We start from the raw sequence: 22,846 nt of genomic DNA, 5'->3' as shown, positions 1-22,846 counted from the left end.
ATTACCAATATGCCCATGTCTGATTTGCCTTTACTGAGGATAAAGAATATTTTAATCAGAATAAAGTATGTTGGTAGTAATAACGGTTCTTTCATGTAATAAAAAGACGACAACTGCCTATTTGTGTTATAAACTCTCGTCTAAAAAGCCATAAGTTTATTAATGGAGATACAGTGAGGCTTTAATTAAAGATATTCAACAGTAAAATGCTTTAATTGTTATAAATTTGATCATAAACATTACATTAACCGTCGGTTAGGGAAGTGGTAGTTGAACCTAACACCTACACACAGACACAATGCACAAAGACACATCTTTGCGAGTCAAAGTGGCTGGATTGCATTTACAAGCCTTACACTATTATCCCACATGACGCATTGCTCTTTTTACCTGTCAACTTACTTAGCTGTTGACCTTTTTTGTCAATAGTTAATCAAAAATATAGAACTTTTTTATACAACAATATATAAAGATAGGCAGTCTCATAACATATACAAAAATTTCCATTCGAAAGCTGAAACGTGTACACAAACCCCCACACACCATCAACTAGAAGAATGATACAATGTAACAGTGTAGCTTTTTGTTCATCATACAGCTTATTTAGAATTAAGATTTATTCGGAAATATCCTCTCTTTTTTTTTGACTAAATATCCTCTTATTTACGTGGTAATTTAAATATGATTAAGTATGAAAGCCTGATTTTACGATTTTTAATTACGGTTTATAGGACAAAAACTCAGACCGTCTTGCGATTTTCTTGATTGCTTTTAACGTTGTTTTCATTGTTTACTAGCAAACCATATTAGATATTAACATATCAGGGGGTATGACTAGTTTCCCAGCTACCACCCGCAAACGCAGCTTTTGCGGTTAGTAACGGTTGTTAACGTTTTGCAACAATCACTCAAACCGTTCTAAACCGCTTCAAACAGCTCCAAACCTCAGAAATTCAAAAGCTATTCCAGCTAGCGTTTGCGTTGCGGGGGAATAATTTTTTTCTTTTAAAAAAAAACAATAGAAATACAAAATAAAAATATTCAATAAAATTTTTAAATAGGAATTATGAAAATACTAAAATATATCTATTATATATTAATTAATATTATAAAATTTTAAAATAAAAATATTTTCTATAATTTTTTAAAATTTAAAACTATAACTTTCTAAATATAATTTTTATATTTATTATAATATTATGATTTTTGATATTTTTATAATTATATAAAATGTAAATATTGTTAATTTATTATTTAGTCACTACAGCATTTGGTAGTTAACCAGTCATAAGTATTCCGAAAACGCACCAATTTTTAACTGCCGAACCAGTCGTACAAATCTCTTAAAACCGCTAGAAACCGCAACCATCTGCATCCGCAAACTCCCGCAACCGCAACCGTAGCCGCTTCATTTGAACCAGTCATACCCTGATATGAATTGAGAAATTCCTAGCATAGTCCTTTTTGGTTTATCTTCACAAAAATAGCTCTCAATGAAGAAAATGACCAAAATAAATTTTATTAAAAAGTAAAAATACATTTTTACCGTATGGTTAATTAATCTAGACTTAGGATTTAGAGTTAAGGGGTGGGATTTTCAGGATAGGGTTTCAGATTTTAAAAGATAAAAAATTAATATTAAAAAAAATTAAAATAAAAAAAAGCTATTTTGGTCATTTTCTTTTTCGAATGTTATTTTTGTGACAAAAACTTAAAAAGACATATTTGAGAGAATTGTCCATATGAATTTGTCATAGCATTATTTCTAAAAACATTTTAGATAGGATGGATACCAATTTATTTATCACCGATTAGTTTTAGGTTAAAAATTAATTAAATTAACTATTTATATGTATATGTATATATATGTATATATATATAAATTAATACAAGATCTTGTCAAAATGTTAATTTTTCACCACGGATTCTGCACTGCTGCCAAACTTAAAGGTGCCATTTTGTTTATGTCGATAGGAGTGTGTACACATTTATTGGATTCAGAGGTCTTAAAACTTCTTTTGTGTTGCAAACTTATAGTCAAACCCTAATTAAAAATTAGATTCACTTCACACGTACGCAAACTCATATTGCCATTTTTTTCTTATCGCGTTCCATCCACAAAACAAACATATAAACCTAAAAAATCATCTTCATCTTTTTAGAGAATGTATGTCGATATTTGACGAAAAAGAAATTGTCGGTTAACATTAAACTTTCAACTATATCCTTACGAGCACGAGTTCTTTTTTATTTTTATATTAATATTCAGAAAATAATAATATCTCTTTTCCTCAAGTCCATGAGTGTGTTAACATGCACTTTTACAGAGATAATATAATCACACAAAACGTGAACATGCATGCATCTCCCCCTCTCTTTATTTTATTCTCATAAAACTTTGCATGTTTAATCCTTCCATCTCGTGTAGTATTTCGTCTGATATTTAAAATACAAATGCACTTTCCGTATTAGGAAATGTTTAACAAACATTCTCATATTATACATATTCAAGGCCCCAATATATTGATCCGTACTAATCGTACATGCAAACATGTTTTTTATTACTATACAATAATAACACTAATTAAGTACATCAAACATATATAATTAAAGACCTACAGAAAAGAGAAAACCAAACTTAAACTTATAATGTTTGAAGGTCGCATGTTCACACGTAGACCAACTTCCTCTATAAAAAAAAACCTCCGAATATTGCATACTCCAAAAAGCCTTTACTCTCTCTTCATTCACTTTAACCTAGTTTCTTCTCTTCATCGCCTTCTTGGTCTTGATGTCCAAAGAACAACCCTAAACTCTAAATCCTCTGTCGGACTTTAAATCAAATCTAGCAAAATGGATCCTCGATACTATGGGAATATGCCCTTTGGAGGCGAGGAAAATGAAGGAACCGAGGAAGATGAGAACTTATTCCCTGTCTACTCGGCTCGATCTAAACACGACATGCGTGTTATGGTCTCGGCTTTGTCTCAAGTAATCGGTAACCAACAAGGCAGCTCTCACGATAGTCCTTCTGTGTATAATCCACCAGACCCTAGTCAACCAGTTGCTCCTACTCATCAAGATCAAGGTAGATATATACATGCTAATGTCTATGTTAAATTGTATGGAAACTTAGTTAAAATTTCACATCTAGCAGATGTAAATCTCATATTTTTATAGGAGATCCAGCTTGTAACTTAAAGTTATGGTATTATCAAATGTGATTTGCTAATTTGGATATAATTTGTTGGAGATGTAGTTATAGCATGACCTTATTAGAAAATGTTTGAATTAGTCAGCACCAATATGTGATGATATACATTTAAATAGGCATATATATGTACTGTGCAATATTGATAGTTGTGCTTGATATTAAGGGAACTTGAGGACGAGACACTATAGAGGGGTAAGGCAAAGGCCATGGGGAAAATGGGCAGCTGAGATTCGAGATCCGCAAAAGGCAGCACGTGTGTGGCTAGGGACATTTGAAACCGCTGAGTCCGCAGCCTTAGCTTATGATGAAGCAGCTCTTAAGTTCAAAGGAAGCAAAGCCAAGCTCAATTTCCCTGAAAGGGTTCAGCTAGGAAGCAATGTTATAAACAATCAGCTATCAAACTCTAGTTGCTACTCCTCTAATCAAACCGAAACGCAAAATATACCATACTATAACCAGTATTATCAAGATGGGAGTAATAGTGATATGCTAAGTTTTAATTTGGGTGGTGGATATGGTAGCGGCAACGGTGTTTCAATGTCTCATGATCATAGTTTATCAACTATTACTACTGCTGCAACGACTTCTTCGTCGTCTGGTGGCTCTTCTAGGCAACAAGAAGAGCAAGATTATGCTAGATTTTGGCGTTTTGGAGATTCTTCTTCCTCTCCACATTCGGGTTATTGAAATGATATATAAGAGGTTAATTTGTGTTACTTCCCATGAAGAGATGTTATGATTCTTGAATGTTTTTCATGTTTTGCACTCTTATTTTTGTTGGTTAAAGATTCTTGAAAGTGTAACTTCTATTTCATAAAATATAATTTGTTCCCTTATCTACAACACTTTTGGTCCTGACAGAACACAAACTCACCAGTTCAATCTCAGCGCATATAAATTGCATATTACATGAGAGAGGCATACCAAATCTTAGCTCATTTTATCGCCCTACAAGTGCAAACACAAGAGCTACTGAGCTAGTGTCATGCTGAGATAAAATGTCATCTGATCTGCGAAATTTCCTTACATATATATGTAGTATAATTCCATTAGCCTATATATGTATAACCAAGCTTAAACTTCGTTTTAGTTAACTGTTATTATTACCATAAAATAACAAAGCTAAGTGCAAAAGTACTAATATGACGAGTTGACATGAAATAGTTTTTCAAAATCAACGACTAATTTTTCGTGTGAATTACAAGATTCGGCACCCAACAATACATGCATGTGAACTTCATCAACATCATGCAAACTTCAAATTACTAAAAAGAATTGTGTTTTATTTTTGTTCGGTTGTATTAGTTTTCACGATCGATGATCGGCTTAAGACGCGTGATAGGCACCGTCACAACTTTGCTGGACGGTCTCGACCCTCAACGAAATGTCTTATGATGAAATCCACTTGAGCTGGACTTCGAAGTCTTACACCACTTGATTCAATAGTGGAACTCTATCAAATTGACTATCCATATAAAGTTAAAAAATATACAGTGACATGTGTTTGAATCTTTTGACCAAAATAGAAGTAATGAAATAAAAATATTAAATAAAATACGATTCTAGTCTAAAATCAATAGGTAATAAATAGATTAATTTATCTATTTAATATATTATTTTATTTTTAGAATATTTGGACAGAAATCGTCGAGCCAATTTGGATCGGTTAAATTGCGTTGATATGTCTCTGATACCATAGTAAGTTAAATGAGTTTTTAACCTAAAATCAATTAGTAATAAGTGGATTTATTAATCTTTTATATTTTTTTGTTTAAATTAAGTGTCATTGTAAAATAATTTTTTAATTACAAAATAAGTGTTAATTTATGACTTAAATTCATTTTTTATTAATTTATCTCTTTTACTTCTAATTAAACTTTTTAAAAATAACATATGTTATGAAATTTTAACAGTAAAATAAGAATGAAATAAAACATTAAACTTATTTTTAATTTGTATGAAAAATATAAAATAATATCTAATTTGAAACTGATAGAATATTAATTAAAATATTTTTCAACTTCTGATGTGATACTTTGTACCAAGTACTTTGAATTGTCTACTTTATCACAAGTTGTCTAATGAATAATGCAAAAGAATTAGCAAGACAAAACACCAAATGTCTTATCTGCGTGCGATTTTGGTTGGTAATAAATGAAATAGACACTTTGAAAATCTCAAGTCGACAGACTAGAATTCAACGAGCATACCTAAGAAGTAGGAAAAGTCAATACAATAAAATAAAAACAGGTTTAGACTTTTTAACAAGGGCCGGTGAGTCGGTGCCGTTCGAACCGCCGGCCTCACCAACCTTGTTACTCATTTCAATCTTTGCGGCCGTACAACATCTCTCCATTCAATTTTTAAAAACTTTTAGGCCCAAAACTGGTTTAGAGACATCAAGACACTTAACACATTTGTTTACTACATTGTTATAGTTTGTTCAGGCGTTTGTTGTGATTCCTTCCGGTTTCTTGTGGTAAGCAGCCTCTAAGCATTCTTTATCTCTATGAACCTTTGATTGGAGATAAAAGCTTCCTTTTTTTTTGCATTGCATTCGAATAAGTTGTCATACCTCTTCAACATAACATACATAAAAAAGTTTCAAGAAAAAAAACATAGCATACATACAATGTTACTTTTTAAGCAAATATCATTTTTAATTTTATCACGAAAATAGTGCTTATAAATCTTCAAAATAACATTTATTAATCAGTAATCTCAATACTTAATTACCTCACATCCTAAACACATCTTAAACTCTAAATTTAATTTCACCTTTAAATACTGTACCATAAATTTAAATATATAAATATTTTTTTTATTTTACATTTTAAAAATTCTTAAGGAATTATAAAATTTTAAGAATTCATTGTTATTGGTTTATGGATTTTTAAAATATTTTCAAAATCCATTGTTATTGGTTTAAAGACTTTTAAATTCTATTCAAATCTTTTATTATTCAAAAAGTCTAGTTTTTATTGATTTTGCTATTCTATTAAAGTCTATGGTTATTAGAAGCCAAATTCTTTATATTTTTACTCATAAGACTAGATTTTGAAAATATCATGTCTATTCATAAGATTTCTGAAATCTGTGTAGTAATAAAAACATTCACATACCATATGATAGATTTTTCTTGTTTGGCCTCTGATTTCTGGAGATCTCGTTGTCGGTTAGTTTTGTATTTGGTGTGTTCAAACATAATCTTTCGTTTGTAAGAGTGATGTCTCAAAATGTCAATGAAAATAAAACTGATAAAAATCTGTCACGTAATATGAAGATAAAAATGACTATTTTCATAATAAAACAAAGAAAAAACCGTTACACAAGGAACCAATACCATAAAATGCATTTGTCTATGTGAACACACCAAATGATAATACACTAGTGTCTCATCGAGATTCATTGTTGAAAATTTCTACAATATTTTGTATATTACGATAAACTTTTTGAAAACATGACATTGTGCAAATTCTTAATAATCAATGACAATCTATAGAAATTAATACAAAATATTTCATAGAAATTTAAAAACATTTGTTAAATCTACTAAACTTTTAAAAATCTGTCAACTTTTAAAATCACTAAACTCTTTTTAAATTCTGGTTCCAATAACTCCCTCTGAGAAATGTCGGAAGTTAAATCTTACCAACTACTTTAATGTGGTTATTCGGGTGTAGTCCCCAATGTTTCAAATAATTATTTTTGCCCCCAATATCTTCCAAATATATAAACAAATCCTTATTTGAAAATTTCTTTCATCGAATCTCTTGTGTTGTCGTCTTCAATGGCTATCATCTTTGAAACATTTTCTACGAATTTTGTTCATACCAAACATGAAGAAAGACCTTACTACTTTAATCTTTTCAAGCCAAACTCGAAGATTTCACACAAGTTTCGTATTTATTTCTATATTGTTTATTCCAAACGGGAAACGCACACAAGGTGTTCGACAAAATTCCCTACTGGTGTATGTTTTTTTTTTTTTTTTTATATCCCAAACACAAAACCATGTCACGTGGCACTCACGTGATAAAAGCCAGCCTCTTGACCGCGTTTGCTATTATACATTCCTTTGATTTTTCTTTTCCCTCTGACGAAATAAAAATAACTTGAGAGTCAAGAAAGCCCGCAAGAATTTTGGAGAAATGGAATTGGATGATGCTGAGGTCAAGAAACTTCTGCCGAAAGGTTATACGCTACCCTAACGGCGGTGATCACAACAAGTGGCTGGTGGTGCTTGACAATTTGCTTTCAGCCTACAGGGAAGAGAGAGACTCGTGGTACTATGACATCAGACAAGGAGACATCTTCTTGGAGCTAGCGAATAAAGTCAAGAAAACTGATATGGAGGTCGCTTTGTGATGGTGAACTGTAATATAGTTGAATTATCACTAAGGCTCTAAATAGGGGGACCAATGAGTAGGAATAGATAATTCTTCTTTTTTTCCTTAAATTTGACACCATTTATAAGAAATATTTTTCCGAAATGCTCATTCTCATTTCTTTAGTTTAAGGAATTATAGAGTAGAATTATTCTTTATCAAAATCCGGCAAGGAACAATACGTAATAAGTATTTCTATTATTTTGTTTTTCTTCCTTATTTCTTTTATTACTTTTGTGGTCACCAGTTAGAGCTTAAATTTCATGCTACTAAAAAATAGTATCGAGATTTTTGATTTTCAAACCATTTGAAGTCCACTGGTTAGAGCTTAAATTTCATGTTACAAAACCTTAGAGCGTTTTACTTCATTGAGCTTCAAAAGAAGAAAGAAGCTCTCTTCCATTTTTACTTTGCTGGTAACAGAACTTTTAAACATTATTTTTTTGGTCCCCATATGTTTCAAAATATTATTTCTTTGCCCCGTATCTTTCAATTTTTGAAGATTAGGCTTTTCTCCACCACCTTTAATAGACTCACGCTGCTTGATTTAGTGTTTGCCTATACACACTTTGTTCATCTCAATCATGAAGACGAACACTGTCCAAAACTTCACACTAGTTTTGGTTTATTTATCCCAAATGGGTAAATGCGCACAAAGTGTTCGATACAATTCCCCAATGGCAACTCTCAAAATGTTGTTTTTTCCCCCACGCCTTGTCACGTGCCTCTCACGTGATAGAAGCCACCGTCTTCTCTTCCTTTCTGTTACGTTCGTTGATTTTCCCGCCTCTCTACTCTTTAACAACTCTCTCTCTCTGAAAAAAAGCGAAAAAAACAAAACTTGGAGAGCAAGAAACCGAAAGAAAGCCTCTTTGAGAATCGTTGACTATAATGGAGTCTCCTCTCTTTAAAGACGACGAAGAAGCCGCGGAGCTCTTCCGTGACGCCAAAGATCTAATCGCTAAAGGAGACCACACCAAGGCCCTGGAGATACTCGAAGATTTGCTACTATTCTATTCACAAGAAGAAGGCCCATCGCTTCTTCTTCACAATGAACAAGCTAGAATCTTCTCAAAGCTATCACGAGCAACAGAGAACCCTAACTTGGCGTTCACGTACCTTTTGGCTTCCGTGTCATGCCTTGCCGAAGACGTAAACCTCTCGCGGCTCTGCGCAGAAAGGCTCCACCAACTAGGTCAACACCTTGGATCAGTGCTGTACTACAAGGAGTGCGTTCGCGTAGGGAGACAGAGTTTATATGTTTCTCGAGGCCTAGAAGAACAAAGGAGGAAAAAACTGGAGTTTATGATCAAAGATGCAGAGTTCAGGATACTTGAATCCAAGACTGAGACTATCAGAACCGATGAGGCGAAGTTTGTTGAGACAAAGAGAAGTCTAGAGCCTGTTAATAAAGGACTGAGGTTGTTTTGGATTGGTTTGGATGTTAAGATCAAAAGGGAGTTGATGAAAGTAAGCATTGAGAAGCTTAGAGGCTTTGTACATAACAGCGAGGGGTCACTAAAGGCTTTGGAGAAAGTTCTGGCTTATGCTAAGGAACATAAAAAATGGAGGACATGGGTGTGTCGAACTATATGTTTAGCGGATTTCACTAGTGCTGAAGAATGTAAAGCTCATTTTGAGCAACAACATGGTGCAGATTTTAAGCCTGAGTCGGAGAAGGATGTGGTCATGAGGATAGGGAAAAACTGGGGTCATAAGATTAAGGGTGGAGGTTGGGAGGCGGTGGATACAGTAGCTGCGGTTGAAATGATCAAGACTCAGCTGGAAGATGTGAAAGCGTTTACAACGGAATCTAGGAAGAAGGGGTGGTCCAACGTATGGCCTTTGGTCGAGGATGAAAAGCGGAGTGGTTTGCTCAAGGAAGTTAAACTACTCCTTGTGTCGCTCTATGAGCATCAGATTCTCTCCTGCAGCATTCGAGACTGGGTGATGCGTTTTCCGGTTAAGCATCTTAGGAAACTTGAGGTTTCAGAAGAGAGTATTAGCGATTGTCACATAGTGGAAACGCCACAGAGCGTATGTTTTCTTGAACGTTATGAGCTCAGTCAGATCCGAGCCTTTCTAATAACCATCAAGTGTGAAAGGCATGATGGTAGAGAACAAGTTTGCAGAGGAGTGGACAGTGTGTTGGATCGTATTCGAATTAAAGAAAGTGTTGAACTTGACGAGCAGTTTTCGTTGCTGCTTCTGGATAAAAGACTGTTGAAAAGCAATAGTGCTGCCCCATTTGATGGTTGTGTTGATGATGGGAAAATCAAATTGATTAAAGATCCTGATGTTCACTACGCCAAGGCACAAGCTCAGGGAGGTGATATGATATCCTGGCTAGGTGACTGCTCTTCAGTGGATAAGAGCTTTCCAAAACCTATCAGGGAACACAATCTTGAAACCTGGGTGGCTGTTCTGAGAGCTGTTCAGTACACATGTAAAACGTTGGGAAACAACTATAAAAAGAAGGAGCATGTCTTGGAGTATGAAGCAGCTCTTACTTTCGTGGAGAACTTGTGTATGCTTGAAGACAAAAGAAGAGAGAATGTTCAGGACGATCGAAGGAAGAAGAGCTATGCATCTCTTCTCTGTGATAGATGTGAAGAGAGAGTCCCAAAAGAAAAAAACTCCCTCACAGCAAGATTGTTCTTGTGTGCAGTACGAGATGTTTTCGAGGGAGGATGGGATCCGACATTTGACTTAGAAGATTGCATGAGTCGTGTACGTGAGGGTAAAGGTCTCGAAGATGAGATAGTGTTGAAGTACATAGAACTTCTGAAATCGGCTGTCACAGAAAAGGTTCATCAATATATTTTCATAATAACATAAAAGTGTCCATCTGAAAGTATCTATATCACTTGCAGGTTCTGCGGATCGATGCAAAGATACTGCTGATTGATAATTCAAGGATTAGATTGTTAGACAAGCTCACAAGGCTTTCTGCTTTTGACAACCGCTCTCACATGCTGCAACTGCTAAAACCTTTCTTGCTGGTTGGTTTTAAACTTTGGTTATACACAGAGAGCTCTCATTTTCTATCTTATCTGACATTTGAGATGTTTCTTATATGGTTTTCATGTAGAATGAGATTTTAAATATGGAATCAAAAGCCAAGTCAGATGCAGCAGAAGCTGATCTTTTACTCGAAGAGGAGAAGAAGTCACTCAAAGAGGCAAAAAAGAAGAAGACAAGTAAAAGCATTAAGGTCTTTGAAGTTTTAAATTCTCTGTTTGCTTCTCTGACTTTTCTGCAAATCGTTTCTAAGAATGAATGGTCCTCATGGGCAACAGATAACTTCAACGAGTGTGGCTAGTCCTGTTGAACAGTAAGTGTTAGATACCCTCCCATAATATTCTCTCACTCTGTTAGATTAATTACCAATATCCAAGGGAATATATATCCCTTAAACACAAGTAAATGCAAAGAACATTCGAGGGGAAATACGTTTACTTACATGGTACCTCAAGAGTCTTTTTTTTTTTTTTTGCGTGTTTGATGAATTGTTCTTACATGTACAGAAAACCTTCAATCGACCATGAACCGGGAGGTACATCTCAATTACCAAAAACGATGGAAGAAGATTCCATCGCCATGAAACCAGAAGATACTCTAGGAAGTGAAAAGGGTCCATTGGAAATTTCATCCACCAATGACATTCAAGAGGGAGCTACTAAAGTTAACACTGGTGGTAAAAAGAGATTCTTAAGGGACGATTAATTTGAACTTCTTTTTTTTTTTTTTTGCGTGTTTGATGAATTTTTTTTACATGAAAAGAAAACCTTCAATCGACCATGACCCGGGAGGTACATCTCAATTACCAAAAACGATGGAAGAAGATTCCATCGCCATGAAACCAGAAGATACTCTAGGAAGTGAAAAGGGTCCATTGGAAATTTCATCCACCAATGACATTCAAGAGGGAGCTACTAAAGTTAACACTGGTGGTAAAAAGAGATTCTTAAGTGACGATTAATTTGAACTTCTTTTTTTTTTTTTTTAAGATTCATCCTTCTTATTAATATTCATTTGCCATCTTCAAGATATGCAAAACATGCCTGGAGAAGGTTCACTGTCCGGACATTTGGAGTCAGATCTTGACATGACGCTAAAGGTAAAGCAGTAACCAAACAAAAAAAGTAACAAGATTCAGTACCTAAACTGTCATCTTCTGATTTAGCTCATTCCATATCTCTTTACGTTCTTGTATAAATTCACACTGAAACCTTTCTTGCTGGTTGGTTTGAAACTTTATTTATACACAGAGAGCTTTCATTTGCTGCTGGCTGATTTGGTATTTGAATTGTTTTCTTATATGTTTTCATGTCTCTTTTCATGTAGAATGAAATTGTGATCATGGAACCCAAAGTCAAGTCAGATGCAGCAGAAGAGAAGAAGAAGTCACTCAAAGGGGGGAAGAAGTCACAGGCCAAAAAGACGAAAAAAGATGATAGCATTAATGTATTTGAAGTTCTAAATTTCTCTATTTGCTTCTCTGTGACTTTTCGGTTAATAAGCTCTAAGAATGAATGGGCTTCATGGCGCAGCAGATAACTTCAACGAGCATGGCTAGTCCTGTTGATAAGACTATTGAACGGTAAGGTACCTCAACAGTCCTTTTTTGCGTGTTTGATGAATTGTTTTCTGGTTTTCTCTGAGACAAATTTGTTCTTACATCTCCAGTGAATCTTCCGTCAAACTTGAACTGGAAGAAGATTCTATGGAACCGGAAAAAGCTACTACAATTGACCGTGATGGTAAAAAGATCTTTTCTCAATTGACGAATAATTTGAATTTGTTTTGTTTTGTTATGCGCTCATTATTCTTATTTCTTTATTCGCCACCTTCAAGATATGAAAAACATGCCTGGAGAAGATTCACTGTCGAAACATTTGGAGCCAGTCCTTGAAGGAGCTGCAGCCAGATACAATTCAGCTCTTGACATGACGCTAAAGGTAAACCAGTATACGTTAACTGTGGTCTTCTGATTCAACTCATTCCATATTTTCTTTGATAAGTTCACAAAGAATGTTGGTATTTGCAGGCCCTTCTGAGCATAAACGTTCTTAGAGAACAAGTTCTAAAGTACAATAAGCAACCAGTTCATGACAACCTGGAAGAACAAGTTCTATGTGCGCTACAAATTTTATTTACCTCTGTCGTGTCAGAGGAAATAAAAACTGAGGGAGTCTACAGTCTCATCTTGAGAGACTTACTCGTGTCCTTAGAAGCAGTTGATTCCATGGTTCGTGTGAATAATATAAGCTTCTAAGCATCATATTCTATTTTTATCTCTTAATAAGCTTAACTGAAGGTAATGTATTTTTTCTTTCAGTCGAGTGGTGCTGCTGAGGTACTTGTAACCATCCTTGAGTCTTGGCATTGCTGGAAAAACTCAGAAGGAGAAAGCTTGGTGACTCGCCTTTTCACGTTGGAGGAAAATGAAAGAATGAGTTGTAGAAAATGCGGAAGGAAGCCAAATTATCCAGAGCAGAGTTCTTATGGCATTGTTACGGCTGCAGATTCAATCAGAAACGTGAATGTATGTTTTCATTAATTTGGGCTCCTTGTCTTTCCCTAGAGAAACTGGTACTTTTGTAAAGATGCTATGTGCTTTGCATATATGCAGTGTGCTTTTGGGGATATAAAGTTTGTGGATATCATTAAGGTGACCCGCATGGAATATAAAATGTTATGTGACATTAAAACTGGAGGTTGTGGAACGACAAACTTTGTTCATCATGTTATAAGTAGATGCCCACCTATCTTCACAATCGGTAAGTTTTTGAGAACCATGATTGTGATCTCATATACTCGTTTCATTGGTTATGGTTATAATAAAATAACGTTGGTGTTTTGTAGTGTTAGAATGGGAGAAGAGTGAAACTGAAAAGGAAATTTCTGAAACAACAAAAGCTCTGGAGTGGGAGATAGATATCAGCAGGCTGTACGAAGGCTTAGAACCAAACACTAACTACCGTCTTGTGTCAATGGTAAAATAAAAAAAAAATAAAAAACGTGTCCTATTGTTCTTTTGTGTTTCTCTGTAATAGTCTCTGATATAAGGGATGTGAATGCAGGTTGGTTATGGTGAAGAAGACGAAGAACACATCTGCATGGTTTATGAAAAGAACCGGTGGGTCAATCTCAGACGTGAGTCTTTAGCAGGAGAGGTAATACAGAAACTGTTGATTTTTTTGTCTTCCTTGTGTTGAATTGTTGGGATAATATGTGTGTGGCAATGGCGTAGGTTGTTGGTAGCTGGAAAAGTGTGGTTAGATTCTGTGGAGAAAGGAAGATTCGGCCAGAGATTCTGTTCTTTGAAGCTGTCCTATATGTGAGGACCTAACAAGTGTATCAACATGGTGAAACCCAGCATCGATGTATAAAACATTGAGAATTTGGCTCTGACGTTATGTACTTAGAGACTCATATCTTGAATCAAGTTTGATAGTCATGTGAAACTTGATCTTCTCAAGAGACACCAATGTGCAAGTAATGACATGATAAAAGAGTACATGTACAGTTTTTAAGCTGATTGTTTTTGCTGGGCATAGTAAAGATATATTCTGGTGCAGACTTGTACTTGCGCTTACTTTACTTACCTCCTGGTTACTGTTCTAGCAGTAGGTGACACGCCAAGTGGAACCAAAGCATCAGGACCGGGAACTTAACTTTGTTTGGTTCCTAGTCATTCGTCGACTATGCACCAATGGCTTCTTCTGCTTCTTGTCTGATGAGCTCTTTGGGTCCCGATGGACTCAATGGTTCTTGATGCTTTCTTCTTTTGCTCAGTAGTTTCTATTCGTTTTCTCTGCTTCCCTCTATGCATTCCCTGCAAGTCAGAAGAAGCAAGCAGAACATTTTATTTACAAACAGGAACTCAATTCCAGATTCTACTTCATTTAAGTGTGTCCAAGTGCACCATTCTCTCCTTTTCCAGCAGATTATGTTGGATCCATTAAACCAAATGGGTTTTAATTAAAATGGTGAAAAGCAAATGACTTGCCCTCTTATGTTTAACAGCCTAATAAAGCTTTAATGAAGAGATGAGGAAGAGTCCCACATCGGGGAAGAGTAGAAGAAATGAGGAATATAAATATGGTCATTCATATACCATTGCTTGAACAATATGGAGAGATAGGCTCTCCACACGCGCGTCGCTTCCGTCCGGCCGTCTTGGTGGAGGGCTTTTGGCCCAATAAGAATATTTTTTTTGACCAAGTTAAGCTTAACGTTTTGCCATATAATTCCCGAAAAAGCATGCATTTTATTTTAAACAACACGTAATTCGTTTAAAAACAACACGCTGTCTCTCTCTTTGACGATAAGTTTTAAACGAGAAAAGATCTTGCGGAGGAAGTTTCGTAACGCTTCGCCTCCGAGATCCTCGCGAGATTTCCGCCAACGTGCGCACGTGCTGCATCAGTTATGGAAAGTGGCTCGCCTTCTCCTCTTTATAAACTCGTCTCCTCTTTCATTTCTGATTAAGTTTTTACGCAACCAAAATCACCAAATTCCTCAGTGTAAGTCTAGAGAGTGTTTCGTAGATCAATAGTTCGTAGAGGTTCTTCACGAGTGACGCGTGATAACCTATCATGGTTTTATCCTAGTACTCATTTTCGTACAGATCTGTCGCACTAACGGAGCGAATATTAAAAGTTAAGGAAAGAGATTCGTCTCGACTCCATGGTTCATTTTCGTTTCGGTTTTGAATCGTCTATATGTTCCTTAACATCGTATCGTTTGTTTCGATCCGGTTATCCGGCTTCTACAGATTCTACTCCCATTTATTATTTAGATTTTATTTTTATATGTTAAGTGTAATTATTCATTCTTATCTTGACTGATTTTTCGTTTCATTGTAATTTTTTTTATAATAATATATCGATTCGGAAAAAAAAACGAACAAGCCCAGCAAAACCGAGTAAACTAGAGGCTAATAATTAACTAAGGAAACGAACAAGAAACTAAACCAACAATAACCCAACTAATTAAACCCCAAACCGCCAGACGCAGACGACCCCGTGCAGCTAATACCGTTCCCGACCAAAGCTGAAGCCGCAGCAACCGCATTGCTCCGCTCCAAATGGCAGAGCTGACGCAGCTTAGTGGGAACATACCAAATGGAGAGGCGAGGATGAGCGTTGAAAACAGCGTCTATGTCCCAACCGTGACGACATGCAATGTTCACAAGCGGCTTGTAACATGCCTGACGCCACGACCCAACGTTCTCGCCGCGCTCTTTAAACGCTCTTCGAAGAGCGTTTGAAGCTTCTTCGTCTAGGCAGTGGAGTGCGTAGCAATGAACGTAGTGTCGCATCTTCGGCTTGTTTATGTAACTTGCTCCGGACTTCTTGGCGTATCTGAATACTTGGTTCGTCACCTATTTACATATTTTTCCAAAACATAAAAATCAGTATTTAATAACTCCAAACAAAATGTTTTGTTTTTCCCTAAAAAATGGGATATAGTATAGAAAAGTACCAATATTTATGTTCTAAAAAGATTATCATAAAAACGTTGGAACTGAAAATTTGAGAAAGAACAAAAAAAGGAGTTTTATTCGCTTAAATTTTCTGTATTTTTAAAAAAAATAACGTGCGTCTGTACAAGCAATGGCACAGAGCTGCTCATGGATTATGTACTATCACCACTCGAAAAAAGGAGACACTATTACCCGCTGAGCAATATCATGTATCCAAATATTATTTCTAAATATATACACACAAAAAATATCCTTATTAATTGTCAAAAAGTATAATATCTATGTTTATTTACACACACACATGCATGCAGAAATTGAATCTAAATGCATAAGGACATCGTATCTTAGTACTTGCTATCTCATGTCGTTTTTAGACTAAAACAAAACAACGACTGTGTTTTTATCCTAACTCGACACGTTGTCGTACGCTGACTCTGTCAAAACTTTAAATTGAAATCTAACTATATTCGTTAACAAAAAGAAAATGTAAATCAGAACCTATATAAATCTATTCCACACATAGCAAAAACTAAAAAGAAAATAACAAAAGTAATACTGAAAAACCCTGACCTAGTGACTTGTCAAACTTACTTTAAAACAGCTGTCGATGATAATGGCTATGGTATCCCTACCATACCTCATAAATTCCGACAGAACTAATATATAAATATATTTTTCTAAAAATAATTATAGTGTAAAAGTAAACGTACGGCTAGGATTAAGTCTTGGAAGATACCTTGGTGGGGCATTTTTCGCCGCGGTCTTTAGCAATGGTCTGAACCTGAATAAGAAACTCGCGACACTGTTCGTACAAGTGGAAAAGATAATCCAAACCGTTCTTTTTGCCACGTGCCACTTCCCCTGGCTCCGTTACGATAAACGGATGCTCCCTCTGTCTCTCAATCCCCAACACACCACCACCTCCTCCTCCGTTACCGTCATCGTCATCCTCACCTTCGTTCATGTCATCATCGGTTTCCACTGACGTCACCATCTGTTTCTTTCTGCGTCTTTGCTGTGGCTTCTTCATCTTTGCCTGCCCTGAGTCCCAATAGCCTCCTCCTCCGCCGTTGTTCCCCGCCGCATCGGTATGTTCTAGCTGATGCACTGGCTCCTCTGATAACCCTGTCCAATCATCTATATATACACTTTGGTCACAATCACATAATTTCTATACACTATAACTAATTAATCCTCGTACTTCTTGCAATAGGTCTAATATATAATAACCTGACTGCAACTGCATAGTGTATACACAATAGTTTCACTATACACGTTAAGGGATGGTTCTAGTGACAACTGGATACAATATTCGCTTTGACCCAAAATATTTTATATCTAGATTCAATAGCACTCAAATTATAAAACAAAATTATTAAAATTAAAGTTTAAATTTTAATAATAACTTTTTTTTTTTTTTGAGTTAGCTTATATACAATTGTTGACTTTGAAGTTACACTGGAGAGCCTCCAAATAATTGGTATTAATATTTTAAACGAAAGCATTATCAGAAAATTATGTTGCTCTCAACCTTATCATACACATATAAAACGTGGGGAATGTATATAAATATATATTCAATGTTGTACCTTCTTGAGAGAGAGCATCAAGAGCGTGATGAGTGCCGGAATCACCTGCGGCGGAGAGTAGCAAATGACGGCGTCTAGAAGACTCCTCCTCCTCCTCTTCTAGCAACCGTCTCCGTTCAGCTCTAACGGCGGCTTTGACACCGTACCGTTCACCGACGAGAAGCTCCCAACGAAAGATATGAGAGAGGCTATTCATCATATCCTCAAGCTCCTCGTCCTTCATGCCCACAAGGGTGCTCGCCGTAAAACCTAACTCAGCTATCTTCGCCGCCGTGTAAAAACGTACTCCGTAAGGACCGAACAAACCCTCCAACCCACCTAGTCTCATTCCAAACGCTGCCGTCTGCGGTGTTGCGGGCGGTTGTTGCTGCGGTGGAGGAGGAACCGGAGGCGGTGGTTGTTGAACCATTGCTCTCGCTGGGTTCCATCGGAATAAGCCACTCGTGAAACCTTCAGGATCCATATTCTCTTTCTACTCTTTTTTTGAGGAGGTTGCTTTATTGTTAAAATGACCAGTCGAGCAGCTTCTATATATACAACAGTAAAGAATCTAGAAAATAAATACAACTTTTAAACATATTCTTATTTTATATAGCTGTTTATTGCAATAAAGTACGTATGTATATATGTAAGTATTATATAAAGAAGATAATGTGTCTTGCTGGAAAATTGACAGTTGTGACTAAACAAGTCAAGCTTTTTTATCTTTCATCGACATTCTTTTTTCTCTATATACTGATTATGACCCTTTGTCATTTGACACGTTAAGTTATAAAATGATTAGGGTTTTTATTGTGTTCTCTTCTTTTTATTAATACATTTTTTATTTTTAAATTTATCTCTTACGTTTTTAATAGTTTTACTTCTGTAATTGTCTCTTTGAATCGGGCAATATTGTGTATACCGTTATAATTTGTACGAAACTCTTTGCAGCAGCCGGAGAAATGTATATATTTCTCTTTAGTGTCCTTTACATAACTCAAACGAATAAGTTATCCACATAGGCTACTGAGTACGTCTTTTTAAGTTATGGTATTTTTTTTTTTGTTCAACGAGTTATGGTATAGATTCTGATAAAACCACTAGTGAAATAAATTCGGATAAAACCACTAGTTTGATTTCTCTTCATCATCCGGGATACCTTAAGTGGTAAGAAAACGCAGATCTTATGGGTTTCGTAGTGATTAATCCTTAGATATAGAAAGTTTTTGGGATTACTGTTATAAAAAAAAAAAGTATAAGTTCTGATAAATTTATAATGAAAATAATTTTTGTGTGATAAGAAATATCAGCATTGTCTGAACGCGAATCTCGTGGACATTAAATGAGATTGTTAATTTATAGCAAAAATAGGAATTTAATTTATTTTCTGCAGTGCAATAATAAATTCCGAGTATTTATAGATTTATAGGGAATTGATTTACATTTAGAGAACAAAGATTAATAAATGCAAAGTGAAAACCTCAAAAGGAGGAGTCAGGAGTGTTTCAGTCTATCTAATCCCATGAACTTTGGGGTCTAATCTCTTCTACGATCATTACGTGTTGTCATCTCCCTGATCAATTATTACACCTGTCCTGAACATAAATTTTCGTTTCTATTTTTTTTTTGTCAATCTTTTCTAGGTAAAAAACAAAAATATCTTATAAAAAAAATTCTCAAACCGATAAAATACATTAATGTTATAGAACCAAACATCTAACTTGTTGTTTAATTGCTTTACTACTAATTTTTTGGGTGAGCTATTCTTTTGGCATCATCAGTATGAAGACTAATTAACTTCATTTGATGATGGATAGCTCACGTTCCAAACGTATAACTGTTCTTCATTTGAAGACTAACTTGTTCCCATAAAATTCAGGCTCAGTAAATAGCATATATGTTAGACTAGTTGAATATGCCGTTAATTAAAATTCCCATCAAATTTAGTTGAAGACAACCCAAGCAAAATGTATGCGACCCTACAAAAACAATAACTATTACAAACGAAAATTATTACTATTATAATAAATAAGTAATCCAAATTTCATTTCGGATATAAAACCAAAAGAAGACTAATATATAGGTTGTGTCTAATTATACTTAATATTAAACTTTTTAAAGAGAAACCTTTCCAAAACAGATTCATAAAAAAAAAATAGAACAAAAATATACAATATCATAGTAAGCGAAAGGTACATATCTTGCTCTTGTTAGAAAATCTGACCCAAAAAAGCTTCGTGATCGTCACAAAAAAACGTTAAATTACATTAAAACCGGAACTTTTTTTTAGAGTTATTCTTGGGTTCACCCCCTAGGGTGAACCTAAAGGTTCACCCTAGGGGATGAATCCAAGAAAAAGTCTTTTTTTTATTGAAGTGAACAATCCTAGTTAAGTCATCGGGAGAGAGAAAAGTAGATCTGGTTTTGGGGCTGGTGTACGGCCGGCACGACCGTCACCGGAACCATCCTTCTCCTGTCAGTTAGTGAGTTCTTTGCTTCTCTTTAGAATCCATCCTCTTACCGTCTTGTCTGAGCTCTGGTTCGGCTTCCATCTTCGATTTCGTCTTTAGCTCGTTGAGATGTTCGATGTAAACGGTGGTTCTGCTTATTCTGGAGTCAAGGCGCGGTAGGGTGGAGGGTTTTCGCATGGTGAAGTCAGTTTGTCAGGTTTCCAGAGAAGATCCAACTACGCTTCCTAGGGTTTCCTTTCTCTTGCAATCTAGTCTTGCTTCAGGGTTGACGATACGTTTTTCCGTTCTGTTATAGCGGTGGGTTGGCTACGTGGCCTTGGAGCCGTAGTGGGTGATAGAGAACGCTCCTGAGGCATTCTTGTTGGGTCTTGGTGTTTGGCTTCTTGGGTTTGATTACAGCAACGGTGATAAAAGTGGTGTGCTTTTGGTGTGTTTTGTGTGTTGTTGGTGAGGTGGTGTGAGGAAAGCAGAACATGTCTAACACCTTTGAAAAGATTCAGGTTCTTGTCGCCGCTATCTCCGTGTTTTGGAGTCCTTTTCCTGGCCTTGAATAATTATCTTTTCCGGAGTGTCTTGTGTCCTTCTTGTCCTCGGTGGCTTCGGTTAATGGAAGCTTTACAAAGAGGTTGGGGATGTTAGGTTCCCCGATGAAGGCTCAGTTGAGGAGGGAGCTTAATCTTATGGCGTTTGTTTGTTTGCTTCTCGGTGGGTTTATGGTGTTAGGCTATCGAGTTCGAGTACTGTGAACTGAAGGTTCATGCACTACAAGAAAACATCAAGGATTCTGAGGGAAAAAATCGTCGGAATTTCGTCGGAATATCGTTATTCCGACGCAATTCCGACGAAATACGTCGTCGGAAATAATTCCTCGGAATTTCTTTTTTCCTCTGAAATCCCTCGGAATTTTCCGACGGAATTCCGAGGAAATAAATTTCCGAGGAAATTCCGAGGATCCCTTGTTTGTCGGAAAAGTCCTCGGAATATACCGAGGTAGAACTTCGTCGGGATAATTCCTCGGAAGTTCATCGATCGATGCGTGTTTGGACATATATACATCGATCGATAGGAGTATGCCGACGGACTTTTTCCTCGGTTTATTCCGAGGAACTGTTCCCTCGGTATATTCCGAGGGATCCGTTCCTCGGAATTTTCCGAGGGAGTTGTCCCTCGGAAAATTCCGAGGGAAATGTCCCTCGCTATATTTTTTTAAAAAAACGGATCGATCGATGCGTTTTTGTTCAAAAACGCATCGATCGATGTAGTGAAAAATATAATTAATTTCCTCGAAATGTAAAAAATATTAATTTTTTTGAAAAAATAAAATTTCTGAAATTTAAATTCGAAAATATGAAATTAAAAGTAAAATTGAAATCATACTAATTAATATTCAAAGTTTCACAAATAAAAATAAAACATTCCGAGATTGGGGAAAAAAAAACTACGGGTCTGGCACGTCCGGGAACACCTCGTTCGGGTACATCCTCTGCATCATCTCCATCATTTGCTGGTTCAGCCTCCTCTGTGCCTCATAGCCCGCCTGTTGAGCCGCCATCTGGGTCTCCAACAAAGATATGCGATCATCCTTGTCCTTCAACTGAGCCGTAAGTACTTCTGGATCAACAAAGGGCAGTGGTGCAGAAGAAGGGGGAACCGACCGGGTGCGACGACCCAAACCGAACAAACGTCCCTTCTTCTTTGGAACCGACTGAATAGAAAAAAGCCAAATTTAGAAATTTAAACCAAGAAATAAATGAATTGAACTTTTAAAAACAAAGAACTTACGGATTCAACGATTTCGTTGATTCGAAACCGGGACAAGTTGGTCGAAGCCGTCGAAGCGTCATCCTCGGTTTGAAGCTGAGACACTTCGTCTACCACCTGAGTTTGGACCAGGTCGACCACGTCCCTCACAAGACCGTCATCAATCTGGCCGGTCTTCTTGTTGGTATACGCCATCCTCATTAGGGCGAGATCATCAACCGGCTCGCCATCATTTTCTTCCACCTTGAAAAAAAACATAAATTAAAGAAACATTAGAAATTAGAAGAAATGCACAATAAATTTAAATTCTGAAACTCAAATAATTGAAGAAAAAGCGGTTGAACTTACCATGCGATCTCCGAGAGTGGCAATAGATTGAGCACCCAAGTTATGCTTGTAGATGCCCTTCCCTTTACGGTCGCTCCTGCGGTTGGTGGAGTTGGTGGAAGAAGTTTCTTTCGTCTCCTCCTTATCCCAATGCGCACACAACTCCTTCCAGACCGTGTCGTTCATCGACTTTGGGACCTTTATTTAATAAATTAAAAAATAGTTTAATAAATTAAAAAATTGTTTAATAAATTAAATCGAACCTTATTGATTTCCCACTTCTTCTTCCACTCGTGGATCTGCTTCCCATAGTTGTCCATAACTTTATGGACAAAGTGGTGATAGATAAAGAGCGTCTCATCGGAATTCCAGTTGAACTCTTGCTGAAAAAAAAAACACAATTAGTAGAAAATTTATATTAAAGATTAAAAATATAAGTAAAAAATTAGAATACTTACCGCAAACTGACGAAACCACAGAACCTGCTTGTCGGTTGGGAAGTGAGTGAAAGTCGGATGTCCACTGTCGAGGGCCGAGTACATCATACGGTTGATCCATGCGCTGATCCCGTTCCCGGATCGGTTGAACCTTAGTAAAAGAACAAACAGTTAATAATGAAT

At 36.1% G+C, this 22,846-nt stretch overlaps 3 protein-coding genes across 3 annotated transcripts; 2 read left to right on the top strand and 1 right to left on the bottom strand.

Annotated features, from left to right (window-relative positions):
* The first annotated feature begins 2,742 nt into the window (after positions 1 to 2,742).
* LOC106325815 (ethylene-responsive transcription factor ERF114-like) lies at positions 2,743 to 4,026 on the top strand. The gene is made up of 2 exons (XM_013763865.1): positions 2,743 to 3,088; positions 3,378 to 4,026. Exons 1-2 carry the CDS (start codon positions 2,854 to 2,856, stop codon positions 3,899 to 3,901), a joined length of 759 nt encoding a protein of 252 aa, XP_013619319.1. The 5' UTR covers positions 2,743 to 2,853; the 3' UTR covers positions 3,902 to 4,026.
* Positions 4,027 to 7,882: 3,856 nt separating this feature from the next.
* Positions 7,883 to 14,146, top strand: LOC106324651. Its single transcript, XM_013762606.1, has 12 exons — positions 7,883 to 10,410; positions 10,476 to 10,604; positions 10,694 to 10,816; positions 10,902 to 10,936; positions 11,130 to 11,296; positions 12,460 to 12,563; positions 12,653 to 12,853; positions 12,944 to 13,150; positions 13,238 to 13,385; positions 13,471 to 13,601; positions 13,689 to 13,781; positions 13,859 to 14,146. The coding sequence occupies exons 1-12, from the start codon at positions 8,494 to 8,496 to the stop codon at positions 13,955 to 13,957; spliced, it is 3,354 nt and encodes a 1,117-aa protein (XP_013618060.1). The 5' UTR covers positions 7,883 to 8,493; the 3' UTR covers positions 13,958 to 14,146.
* A 1,452-nt stretch (positions 14,147 to 15,598) lies between these two features.
* Positions 15,599 to 18,165, bottom strand: LOC106326203 (protein LEAFY-like). Its single transcript, XM_013764223.1, has 3 exons — positions 17,686 to 18,165; positions 16,833 to 17,233; positions 15,599 to 15,994 (listed from the first exon to the last, which is right to left on the bottom strand). The coding sequence occupies exons 1-3, from the start codon at positions 18,146 to 18,148 to the stop codon at positions 15,599 to 15,601; spliced, it is 1,260 nt and encodes a 419-aa protein (XP_013619677.1). The 5' UTR covers positions 18,149 to 18,165.
* Positions 18,166 to 22,846: the final 4,681 nt, after the last annotated feature.

The sequence above is a fragment of the Brassica oleracea genome, chromosome C2 (assembly GCF_000695525.1).
Source record: "Brassica oleracea var. oleracea cultivar TO1000 chromosome C2, BOL, whole genome shotgun sequence".
NCBI classification, from domain to species: domain Eukaryota; kingdom Viridiplantae; phylum Streptophyta; class Magnoliopsida; order Brassicales; family Brassicaceae; genus Brassica; species Brassica oleracea.
The sequence above is the reverse complement of the archived record's forward strand: the minus strand, read 5'-3'. Positions and strand labels throughout refer to the sequence as shown.